At 43.7% G+C, this 12,458-nt stretch overlaps 2 protein-coding genes across 2 annotated transcripts; both read left to right on the forward strand.

The window, feature by feature from the left end:
• Positions 1-346: 346 nt before the first annotated feature.
• On the forward strand, positions 347-8,538 carry GCNT2 (glucosaminyl (N-acetyl) transferase 2 (I blood group); the record flags this gene model as incomplete). The annotated part of the gene is given in 5 exon segments (XM_032442499.1): positions 347-846; positions 848-981; positions 3,452-3,721; positions 7,030-7,122; positions 7,518-8,538. Coding segments are annotated over 5 exon segments (1,188 nt in total), but the record flags the coding sequence as incomplete, so codon positions are not given.
• A 126-nt stretch (positions 8,539-8,664) lies between these two features.
• LOC107309649 (transmembrane protein 14C-like) lies at positions 8,665-11,809 on the forward strand. The gene is made up of 4 exons (XM_015854613.2): positions 8,665-8,859; positions 9,021-9,122; positions 10,401-10,485; positions 10,900-11,809. The coding sequence occupies exons 1-4, from the start codon at positions 8,784-8,786 to the stop codon at positions 10,955-10,957; spliced, it is 321 nt and encodes a 106-aa protein (XP_015710099.1). The 5' UTR covers positions 8,665-8,783; the 3' UTR covers positions 10,958-11,809.
• Positions 11,810-12,458: the final 649 nt, after the last annotated feature.

Below are 12,458 nucleotides of genomic sequence, written 5' to 3' on the forward strand. Positions count from 1 at the left end.
TTCATGGCTGTCTGATTCTTCAAGAGGGAGAAATTAAGAGCATAGCCACAAATTGTGTTCAGAGATAACAAAGTATGTGGTGGTGGATGTCCTTTGACAAGTCAGTAATTACATGATACATCTGTTTAATCTTTAGGGTGCTGTGGAGGAACTTCTGTCAACAACACGTTCTCCACTTATGGTGCTCCCACATCAACGATGACTACAGATCTGTATCAAAATCAAGACATTGTCTGGATACTATGCATTGACCTGATGCATGCATTCTCCAGCAAGAACCAAGAACAGACAGTGAAATGAGCTGTTTGGTGTGTCTGATCTGACCTCCTTGTAGGGTTTCACATGAGACATTTTTTCCCAAGCAGCCGTGAGTGTACTCAGATATTGCTTCTCTGCTGTCTTGATTCTCAGTGTTTCCCTTCTATTTGTTTTCTATGCCATTAATATACATGCACAAAAGTCTCTCAGGAGGCTCAGGTTCTCAGTGAGTTCAAGTTTAGTAGAAGACTGTAAAGCACTCATTGAAGATTAGTCCTTTCTGAAGGAAAATGCTTGGAAAACATCCTTGGGAAAACACAATTGCACTGAGTACATCACACAGAATCATTATATCACTGGGGTGCTGTCAGCAGAGGAGGCGTCCTACCCCCTGGCCTACATCATTACTCTGCACAAGGAGTTTGAGACCTTTGAGCGGCTCTTCAGGGCAGTCTACATGCCCCAAAATGTCTACTGCATCCACGTGGATGGCAAGGCGCTGGCTGCTTTGCAGAGAGCTGTGAGGCGCCTGGTGGGCTGCTTCCCCAATGCCTTCCTCACCTCCTGCACCGAGCGGGTGGTCTACGGCTGTGCCCTGGCACTACCTGCTCAAAACCTGCGGGCAAGACTTCCCCTTGAAGACCAACAGGGAGATCATCCAGCACCTGAAAGCCTACAGGGGGAAGAACATCACCTCCGGAGTCCTGCCATCAGAACACAAGAATTATCAGGGCTGATTGATAGAGCTTTAAACTAGATTTGAAGGGGGAAAGGGATAAAACCAGGCTTGCCAGTGATAAGCTATGGGATGGCATGCCAAAATTTGAGGGACTGCATGCTAGTGAGATCCTTCAGTCTGCTCTTCAAGTGCTGAGTACAAGGAAGAAAATTTGAGATGTTTCCACACCAATGTACACAGCATGAGGAACAAGGAAGAGGAGCCAAAGCCTTGTCTCAGTTCCAGAGCTATGATATCACTGGCATAAGCAAAACCTGGCGGGCAGAGCCCTGGAACTGGTGTGTTGTGATAGACAGCACTGAGCCCTTCATCAGGGACAGGCAGGGTAGGCGATGCTGGGAGTGGTTGTGTGTGAGGGAGGGGATGGGCTTTACTGAGCTCCTGGCTGGCAATTGCATGGTTGGGTGCCTCTGAGCAAATAAAGCGGATATCACTGTTCCCCTGCTACAGGCCACCAGCCTGGGATGATGACACTGATGATGTATTCTTTAAGGACCTGAGATATAGCTCTAGATCAACCACCCTTAACCTCGTGGGTGACTTCAGCTTCCCAGGTGCAAGTGGGAATTCCACACTGCTAATACATAGAGGTCCAAGAGATTCCAAAAACATCTAAATAATAGCATCTTAAGGTGCTGTTTCTTTATTAAGGGTAAGCTCTAAATGTTTATCGCCCCCAAAAGAGGAAATTTCCTCTCCTCTTTCACTTCTCTTCAGCTTTACACAAGAAGACATACACACAAAACATACGAACTGCTTAATGTGGTTGATTAATGTGTTAGCATTGTTACCCAGCATTTTCTGGTATTATTCTTGTCTCATCCTTACAACCAAAGGATGTGAACAAGATGTTCCTTGAGAGCCACCAGCTCTCACTTGGTTCTGGAATTACTGTTGCAGATAAATAGAAGTTTCAACAAACAGACCTACTATGCTGTTATGGTTTGTTTGTTGTTGTGCCCATCCCTCTCCCCATATATAATTTATCCCGCACTGAGCTTCTTACTACAGCAACTTAATCACCTCAAACTACTTTGTTACCTCTCAGTTCCTCCACTGTTTATAGAGAGATTCTCGCCATGACCTTCTTAGCAGAGCATGCATCATACTAACACGCCACTGCGGTTGAGTTTTGCCTCCCAGAATTGTTTCTTTTCTTTACATTAATGCCCACCTTTCAAAAGACAGATGTAGACAGAAAGGCAGAAGCTTTTTGTATGATTCCAGTCAGTGACGCTAGTTGAATAAGTGATATTCTCTAGAAGGAAATATTTTGTATCTATGCTTGCAGCATTACTCATATAGCTAACACTTGTTCTTTTGTTTGTATTTTCCACTCTTTTAATGAGGTTTCCCGTTTGAGCAAACACTTCTTGTAGAAATGAAGTATAAAAAAGGGGATTTTCCTGTAACTGATATTGAGTCTTATGCCCACAAAGCTGTTGCAATCTCATAATCAAAACCATTGTCTGTTGCAAGATCTACTTAAGGAAGATGTTGCAACGTAATGGCAGCAAATACACCTGCCTTATGGCAGAATTTCCAGAAAAAAATATTCTTGTCCTGTATCTTCCATTCAGGACTTGCAGTTTATCACAAAACATATGATTAAAACATGGTTAAGTCCAGATGCAGTCTTTAGCCACTGGAATTTAAGTGTTGCTTAACACTTGTGCAAATTTTCTCCTATTGAGGCCAAACTGCTTCACAGCCAATCTTTTGCTTTGCACTACTTAGTGATGACCGAGTAAGGAAGGCCATGACCAAGAAGGCTTTCTGAAAAGCCACAGCTAATAAATGGACCTGCACTTCTTTGCCTGACTCCCCAGTGTCCTTGCATCTATCACACACTGGTGTAACAGGGTTCAACAGTCTGCTCCTTGAAAAGCAGAAGCAGATTACAGCACTTCAAGGAAGTATTTCCATCTAAACACAAACTCATCTGACCACAATGAAAGTTGTGCTGCATGTGTTGAGAGACAAACCCTGCAGCCAGCTGCATGCCTGGGCAGCAGAACTGGAAGACACTAGAGCCATGCCCTCATGGGTGCTGGTAAAGAGGGCATGACCTGAGCAGCCCTTAGGCTGAGAGCTCAGCTTCTCTAAGGCAAGACCATGACCCTGACAAGTTGCCAAAACTATTTTATGAGTAAGTAAAAGCTCAGAAAAAAAACTGCATCAAAACATACTGTCAAATGAAGCTACAGTTACTGGAATGGAGAATGTTTCCTTATTATTCATCAGATGAATTTCAGCAAGAGGTGCAGCTTAACTGTTTTATGATAGCCAGCAGCCCAACTGCTTGAGCAGACAGCATGCAGCGCCTCAATTCAGTCCGCTGCCTTCAATGAAGCAGGTCTCAATATCCTTCTGTTCCCGAGTTTAATTTCCTTCTCAAAGAGCTCTGAGGTCTGCTTTTAAGCTCAACAATCTTGAGTTTATGTTACATCCCACCCTTGCCTACCTGGTTTACAGTTCTAGAACCTAGATTGGCACTACAAAGACAGATCCCCTCCAGCATCAGTGAGCTGGTCACCCCCCAGGTGCTCAAGGCTCCTCCACCTCATAACCTGACTCTCTACTTTGGTTCCGCGTACATTGCGATCACTCAGACCTTTGTAGAGTTTGTGCTGCAGGACCCGCATGCCATCGACTTGCTGGCGTGGTCTGAGGACACCTACAGCCCCGATGAGCACTTCTGGGTGATGCTCAACAGGATCCCAGGTAGGCTGTGGGGTCCTGTCTAGGCATCCAGAACCCTGGGGTGGTTTTGATATTAATCTCACTAAAACAGACCAATGGCATTAAATTTCCATTTGGAATGGCATCCATTTCCATATGCTGCAAAAGCCACTGTAGGGATTTGTGAATTTTCAGATCCAACTTACAGTACAGGTACTGCACACTTTTGCTTATGGAAGAAAGGGTGTGCATATCTTGCTTCAAGCCTAGAGTGTTTCCCAAACATAAATACCTGGCCTCAAAGTCCAGCAGAAATTACTATCATCCTCAAAATTTTACAGAATCACCCAAGGTGATTTGTACACTGTTTCACTGTTTTGAATGGATTTATGAAGTGTGTCTTAATCAGCCTGATATGCTGGGTGAGGGTACAGAAGGATTTTCTGTGCATCAGCCTATAAAGCACAAGAGAAAAGCTTGGATCAGTTGATGGTGCAGAAGTGTGTAAGCTCATCTCCTTCTGTAAAGAGAGCTGCAAATGAGGAAGCACAAATCGCTATTGAAGACTGACTACTAGCTTGACTTTGACACATTGGTTAGATCCTGGAACTACAGGTAGAGGACTTGGAATTTCAGGGTAAATCAGGCAGCCTTTCATCCTGTGGCATTTCCATCTGAATATGAGTTTATGTGTGCACTGCAGAAATGCAAAAGCAGTGGCTCAATTTGTGTAACATATGGATGTCTTTCTTGATTATACTTGGTAGTGGTGCAAGAAGGAAAGGAAGTGGACTCCTTCTTAGAGCCAGCGTGTACAAATCAACACGTATTGGGATTTGAATGGCACAAAGAAAAACAAACAAACAAAAAAGAGAGAGAGAAAAGGAGAATCTTAGCTGAGAAGCATATTTTGTTGTGTCCTGTGCTTGAGGTCAATGTTTGAAACCAGAGCATGTTTTCCCTGACTCCAGTCCTGTGTCTGTGAGAGAAGTGTGCTCAGCACAGTGCTTTGAGATGCTGCTTGGCAGGGAGGAGTGGGCTTTGCTTCCCAAGTGGTGTTTTGCAGCCATCAGAATGCACTGGTGGGTTGTGAATTCAGCCACAACTGACTGGAAAACCGGGTCAGCACCTCCAGCACCTTTACTTTCATTTCTTCCCTTGGTGCGTACTCCAAATTCACTTATTTTGCTGTAGGTGCTTTCAGATTCCTGTCACATATATGGGTGATCCAAGCCGCCTGAGGAGAGAGCTGAATAAAAGTAGAGTGAGGAGCTCACACCTGAGTTTATATTAATGATTATCGCCAGCATAACTCTTCAGACAAACTGTTCTATAAAAAAGATCCCGAAAACAACTTCTGAATATGAAATCAATTGGTAAAGATTTGACAAAGAACCAATTTTTAAGTGCTGAGCTACGTTATTCCTTACTCTTTAATTAACTTACAAAAATGCCTAGTTTACTTAATTTGAGAGCTGGCGAATAATGTGAAGTCAGTCATTTTGTATTCCTAGAAGGCAGTGCCTCCCGTTGTTTTTGTGGATGTCCCGAGGTTGTTCCTGTTTTGTCACTCATCTTTCTGCTTTCCCACAGCGTCAGCATTTTCCAAGCTTTATCATCACACCACGCTTACTGCCAGCTCTTGTGAACAGGTTTCTAATATGGAATGACAACGCGTGTCCCAGGCCGTTTGAAGAGCGTATCCCCTGCCATCGCTGCCTCTTGTTGTCTTTTATGAAGCGTTGTCTCTACGTGAATGCTTTCTGCAAAAGAATAACATGCTCTGAGATTTCCCCGGGACAAAAATCTCACTTTGGCATGCTATTCTGTTTTGTTTCATTTGATAATAGCCTGGTACGCAATGGAGGAGAAACGAGATGATTGTGATGCTCTGCTTACTGCTGGCAGGTATCTCTGTTTACTGCTGCATTATACAGTCAGTATAAATGATGGCTAATAATGCAAAAGTCATATAGATGATTCCATAGAAAGCTTCATGGTTCCCTCCATGCCATTCAGATAATTGCTTCCTTAAAAAGGAAAACAGGAGGACGTAAGAATAAAAGTCTTTGAATATCCCCATTAAAAAACCGAAAGGAAAGTACTCAAAACAGTCCATCTGTTAAAGCAGTTTAACTGTTGCTTTAGTTACTGTTAGATAAATTGCAGTTAATAGATAACCAGAGGTTATTAATCTGTGGGAATTATAATAATATTGCTGCTACCCAAAAGGCCCCCAGGGGAGGGAGCTGCAGGTTGCAACTGCCTCATGGTGCGTGGGGAGCAGCAAGGGTGATGTAAATCCTCTTCTCCCTGATCAGTGCTACTAGTCATTGCTGTTACTTCTACTGCACTTGTTAAAGCTCTTGAATTGCAAGTACTCCTCAATAGTAACACTAAACTCCTTGCACTTGAGCAAATTACTCTTTTCCTCTTGTAGCAGAAATGATAAGTCATGGCTTGAACCAGTGATTGAGCACCTGGTAGGAAAGCTGGGCCAACCCAGGGGAGCTCAAGTGCAAGCAACACAAGCAATGCACCTGAGTAATTGGAAGGGGTGGAGCCAGGATCCATCCCCTCCCAGACCTCATTTATGGGTTGGCAGTGGAAATAGGGGTGACTTGCTGAAGGTCTCTGCTTACCTGAGGCCTTTTGGAAGTAAGCTGTTTCTTTCCTTTATTTTTGTGGCTGCTGCATTTAAACAAGCTCTCCCTTACTGCAGGGATCTTGTTGTCATTGCTGTGCTTTCCATTGTGTTACATCTCTGTTTTCAGCTTCGTTGGGAGAATGCAAAAGCAACATCTGTGATTTTTGTACCTGCTGTTGTACTTTTGGCTCCCCAAATGTTGTCTCTTTTGCCATTTGATAACCCAGGTGTGATGCTATGGTGATTACTTGCTGGGCAGTGTAGACTAAAATATGTTCGTCTTTTTTTCCAACCAGGTCAGTAATTTATGGGCAAGAGTTCTTATTGCAGTGAGAAGCTGGTGCTTTTCTAGCTTTTCTTAGCAAAGTGGTTTGTGCATTGGGAATCTTCCATTACTGACCTGAATACAATATTGCAATGCAGATCAGGTGTAGAGGTTTTCTAGCTATAAGTATCCAACTACCTCTTGCATTCAAAAGCCAGTGCTTCATCTCATGGCAGTGATCTGTTTGTTACAACCTGGAGTTGATGGTAATGAATTTCCCTTGACTTATAACAAACTTAGAAGCCAGGTGTTGGCTGATGCATGCAGCTGTGCATTTTATCCCAGTTGCATGGAGAAAGGTCCTCGAGAGGAGACATAATATCATACATACAGATGTTCATAAGAGAGACAGTGTTATTTTCTGTTACCTAATTGCAGGTGTCCCTGGGTCCATGCCCAATGCGTCATGGGAAGGTGTCCTGAAAGCAGTGAAGTGGATTGACAAGGAAGACATTAATGGAGGTTGTCATGGTAATGTGTATATTCTTCCTCAGTTCTTCTTATTCATCTAGTGGAAAAACTTGACTTTTTCCAGTAGCCCTATGTAATGCAAGTCAGTCCTTAAGCAGCAGTTTATCAGAGATAAGACATTGCAAGGATCTTCCTTTGTCCTTAGGTAGTGGATAACAGTAGCCACATAAAACTCAGAAATTATGCTTATTATTTACTCATAAGTAACTTCCTTTATGTCTTTCTGTTGTTTGTACTTATTCACACTGTGTGCAGACACCTTTTAGGCTGTGGTGTAGATTTGTAGTGGTTTTGCAGATAAAACTTGTCCAAAGAAAGTTCTGGATCCTTAAGCATGCCTGTAGAAAGAAATCCAGGTTCTGACATTTCTTATCTGTCTCTTTTTAATTTGGCAGGCCATTATGTCAGAGGAATTTGTGTATATGGAACAGGTGACCTCAAGTGGCTTTTCAACTCCACCTGTATGTTTGCAAATAAGTTTGAGCTCAGAACATACCCGCTGATTGTGGAGTGCCTGGAGCTGAGACATCGAAAGAGGACCTTGGCACAGAGTGAAGTTGAAGTGGAACCAAACTGGTATTTCTAGCTAGTGAAAATCCAGGATGCATCAACAAAAGTGGTCAGAATTACAGCAAAAATCGAAGTTCTGCTTTGCTGGAAGCACACATTTATCCAGCAGGTTTCTTTAGGATGTGAGATAGGTGCAGCTCAGGTAAGTAGAAAGGTAACAAGTCACAGTGAGCCAGACATTAAAAACAGGAACACAATTGGTGGCCATACATGCAGCTGCTGCTTAGTCAAAGATAGAGGAATTAAGTGCACCAGGGAATTAATGGAAATAGAAGGAAGATGTTATGCTGCCTGGGTTTTAACTGTTCTTTAAACATCTGTTGGTTCCAGGTTTGTAGGAGAACACAGCACTTCTTTGCTATGTGAATAGTTGTGAATAGAACTGATAGGCTTTCAGGCACAGGAGCTTTTCATGAAAGATAAGGGCTTACTTATTTGTTTTACTTGGCCAACTAATAGAGCTGGAAACTGACTGCCACGCAGACTTTTGGCCTGCCAGTGTCATGTTTTGATACGGATTGGGCTTTTTTTCCAAGTTTACTTCTTTTTGAGTGGTTAACACAGACTTAACATTGAGGCCTGTATTTCTTTCCCGTTTACAGCCGCTAGAGGGAGGCTGTCAAATAGCTGATCTGATTCTCCTCCCTAAGTCTATTTAACCCTTCAGCATACTAGGAAAGTTGCAGAGGGGTCAGTCACTGAGCATCAAGTTAACTACCACCTTCATTAAACCACTGTTAACTTCAAGCGTCCTTTAACGGCGTTACTGTTGTTCAGCAAATAAACCCTTTAGTTCTCATTGTGCGACTGTTCTTTGGGGCATACCGCCTGCCTCAGCAGCTTCCTCACTTTAACAACAGGGAGGTGAGAGGGGGAAAAATAGAACTTGCGGGCAGCCAAGCCCATGAAATACACCCAGATCAGCGGCCCTAACAGACTCGGCCGGTAGCACCGCCCGAGGCCGGAACTCCGTGAGGCGCCGCTCCGCCCCGCAGCACGCCGGGAAGCGCGGCGACAAGGTCAGTGCGGGCCGGTGGCCAACGGCCCCTTTACCATTACAACTACCAGCCGCCGGCGGAGGGGCACCGCAGATGGAGTACGACTGGGTCGGCTTCGGGTATGCGGCGCTTTTGGCCTACGGGGGCATCATGGGCTACGTCAAGGCAGGTAGGACCGCTGTTTGTGCTGGGGAAGGGTCGGGTTTGGAGTGTGGGGTTCTGCCCTTTAAAGGGGCTGGCTGCCTGCTTGAGCGGAGGCAGGGCTGCGAAGTATCTTATTAGTTGAAAACTAAATACGAGCTGTGATGTTTCTTGCTTTCTTTCTTGAAGGCAGCGTCCCGTCCCTTTCTGCCGGCCTTTTCTTTGGTGGCCTGGCAGGACTGGGTGCGTACCAGCAGTCCAAAGACCCGAAAAACATATGGCTTTCCCTTGGTAAGTGCTTGGTGCCTTAAGTATTAAGCCTGACTGTAGGCAGTTCGAGCAGTGCCGGTTAGTGTAGCCTGTTCCAACTGACTTGTGTCCCTTTATGTATACAAGCACTGTATACGAGGGCTGCCTGCTCATAGTAGGGAAGTATTTGTGCCAGAACACCACCAGCTCCTTATTGTGTTGTCTCTTGTGGCTACGCTGGGTGACAGCTGTGTATCCCCACTGCCAGGTGAGGCACTGTGTTAAATTAATTCAGGCACAGGGGGCTCGTGTGGAAAACCAGCTGCAAAGGAGCGTTGTGAGCATAAGAAAATGTACACTGTGGAAGGGAGTGTGAAATCTACAAAATAAAGGAGGGAATGAGCTGTTCTCTATTGCTTGTCCCACTTCTGTTGCTTACAATAGATGGGACAAGAAGCTGTGGGCTTAGCTTGCAGCAGACCTTTTAAGGGAAGCAAAACAACATAAAACAGTAGTGGAAGGTGTTGGGAAATACTGGAAGAGATCAGGTGAACCTAAGAGAGCTTCTGTTGCTTCAGGGCTTCAGTAACTAGTCAGGCCAGTGCTGGTGAGGAGCTGGTCACACCTGTGTGCTCTAGGCTGACCTCTTACAGCTCTGCAACCACATCAAAGCATTATTAGCATTCTGGTGTTAGAGGGATTTAAGGCTGCTTACAAACAGCAGGTCATGCAGTGTGCTGAAGGGTTTTGTGCGATCCCTGGCAAACACTAAAGAGGACTGTGTGGTGAGTAGAAAATGAGGTGCAACACATGGCTCTACATGAAGCACAGCTTCTGTTTGTGGTGTGTAGTAGGAATGGCCATGCATCTCCTGCACCAGTTTTTAGTCAGTGTAGTGAGAGAGATAAGTTGCCTCTGTACTTCCTGATTTTTGGACACAGAGGGTGTGAGGGTGTGAGACACTGGAACAGGTTGCCCAGAGAGGTTGTGAATGCTTCTTTCCCTTGAAGCATTCAAGGCCAGGCTGGATGGGGCTTTGAACAACCTGGTCTGGTGGAAGGTGTCCCTGCCTATAGCAGGGGGCTGGAACTGGATGTTCTTAGAGGCCCCTTCCAACCCAAACCATTCTATGATCAGTCCATGATTTTATTTTCTGCATCCTCCTGTGATTTGCAGCTGAGGTAGAATAGTTGCTTTTGAAAGGAGGCGAGACATATAGACCTGTTGGGACTGGTAGGTGCATAGCAGCATTGTAGTGCTGTGCTGGCTCTTCAGACCTACTTCCCTGCAACCATTCTGACTGGGCTTCTCTTTTATCAGTGGCATCTGGAACCTTGTCTGCTATCATGGGGATGAGATATTACAACACCAGGAAACCAATGACTGGGATCGTTGCTGGTGCCAGGTACTCACATCTTGTGTTATTGTCTGTATTTTTTGAATAAGTGTTTTATTTAACTTACACACTGATTATATTGCATATAGTTCAAGAACATATATATCTCAAGAATATATTGCATATATTGTTCAAGAAACATTTAAATGTTGCACTGAGGGATGTGGTTTAGTGAGAAATATGGGTGGTAAGTAGACAGTTGGTCTGGATCATCTTGGAGGAGGTTTTTACCAACCTTGGTCATTCTGTGATCCAGTCTTTTAAATATTACATGGTAAGTTGTGTGGAAAAATGAAATCTTCTCCCTATCAAAATGAATTGGAATGTTTTCTTCTGTGGTGTTCTTTGAGAATTTCCCCCCATCCTTCCCTTTTGTTTCTTCTTTCCTTCTTCCTTTCTTCTAACAAATATTCTGTTTAACAGTTTACTGATGGTTGGACGACTTGGCTTGATGATGATGGAAAAGCCACTCGGGCCATAAGTGAACATCACACCACCTGAAGATACGTGACTAAGAAGCCTGCAACTGCCGCTGCCTGAACGCACTATATAAAAAACATAACAGACACTGCTGTCTATGCACTGTTTTTCATATTCTTATGCATATCTCTTTAAATGAGAGAAATTGAGAGCCCTTGTTATGTCTTCCAAAGTGGTATTTGTCTCAACAGCTGCACTATGAAGCAGGAAAATGAGTGTAGGATTAGTTCAGCTTCTGGTCCTGCTTTTTCCTGTATGTAAAAGCCTCTTGTCCCTTGCGGGCAGACAGTTGCAGGAATGAAGCTTACATATACATCTGGACTTGTCCTTCTAAAACTCATTAGACTGCTGAAACAATGGGACTCAGGTTGGACTAGATGATCTTGGAGGTCTTTTCCAACATAGATGATTCTAAATTGCCAACTTATCATTAGTATTTCCTATAACATATGAGCTTTTTGTCACCTTCCCCTCCCACTTCCCTGCTACCATATCTGGTCATCATGTTGTCAGTCAGGGACTTTGTTTTTCTAGCACTGTGTTAGAACCTTGGCCTAAAAACAATCATGGAGCAGGGGGTTGATTTTCTACTGTAATGCCACGAAAGTAAACCTGTTACTTGAGATTATTTATAACCAAAAGTGCCCAACTGAATGTAATCAATTTGACTTCTAGAGACTATTTTTTGTAAGAAAAATAAAAAATACGCTTCATTAGGTAAGGCTGAATTGCAGTCGTAGCACTTGCATTTAACGAGAATTAAAATGTTACTTTAAATAAACCAGCCAATGTATTATTATGACAAACTTGCCTTCTATACAACTAGTTTTATTAAATCATTCATCTGGACTGACCCACTTAGTGCCTTTTCTGTAGGGCAGCTGGATGTATCTGTGAGCATGAATTGACTAAGTTATCCCTGTTCCATTCCCTGGACACGACAGGGACTCATAAAGTGAACTGGGCAGGTGGGAGCCAGAAGAAGCAGCATGCAGTCTATATAAGAAAACTAGTATTACATTAAAATCTAATTTTGATTTTTGAGAGAAATCTTCTATTTCAGACTTGAAAGACACTCTGAAAGTTTATTTAAAGACTGAAGGGCTCAGATGTTTCTCTGAGAAGTGCTCTGTTGCCTGAACTCATTCTAAATATAAACTTAGGGTGCAGAAATAATCCTGGGAGCTACACATGGATGGTAACGTATCCCTTTTCTGGTCTGGTTACCTCATGCCTGTTTTTGCACAGGACCTGAGCTTCGATTTCTTCTGCCTTTGTTTTGATGGCTGATACTGTAAGAGACTGAAGCAGGTGGGTTGATCTGTTGGAGTAGTAAGGCTCAGGAGCCACATTTGCTCAGAGTTCTCTAAACATTTGGCCACTCAGCAGGAGTGTGACATCTTGTGGTTTGTTTCCTTTTTACTTTTTCTCCCTCTTTTTCTTCCCTTCTCGTTAGATAATTTTAGTTGTTGGACACAGATGGGGAAAATCACCTGTCAGGT

This window comes from Coturnix japonica, chromosome 2 (genome assembly GCF_001577835.2).
Source record: "Coturnix japonica isolate 7356 chromosome 2, Coturnix japonica 2.1, whole genome shotgun sequence".
Classification (NCBI taxonomy): domain Eukaryota; kingdom Metazoa; phylum Chordata; class Aves; order Galliformes; family Phasianidae; genus Coturnix; species Coturnix japonica.

Excerpts from the sequence above, each read along its gene's own strand:
- LOC107309649 (XM_015854613.2), top strand. The coding sequence starts at position 8,784 with ATGGAGTACGACTGGGTCGGCTTCGGGTATGCGGCGCTTTTGGCCTAC. Across the intron at positions 8,860-9,020 it reads CATGGGCTACGTCAAGGCAG|GCAGCGTCCCGTCCCTTTCT; the intron begins GTAGGACCGCTG and ends TCTTTCTTGAAG. Across the intron at positions 9,123-10,400 it reads AAACATATGGCTTTCCCTTG|TGGCATCTGGAACCTTGTCT; the intron begins GTAAGTGCTTGG and ends CTCTTTTATCAG.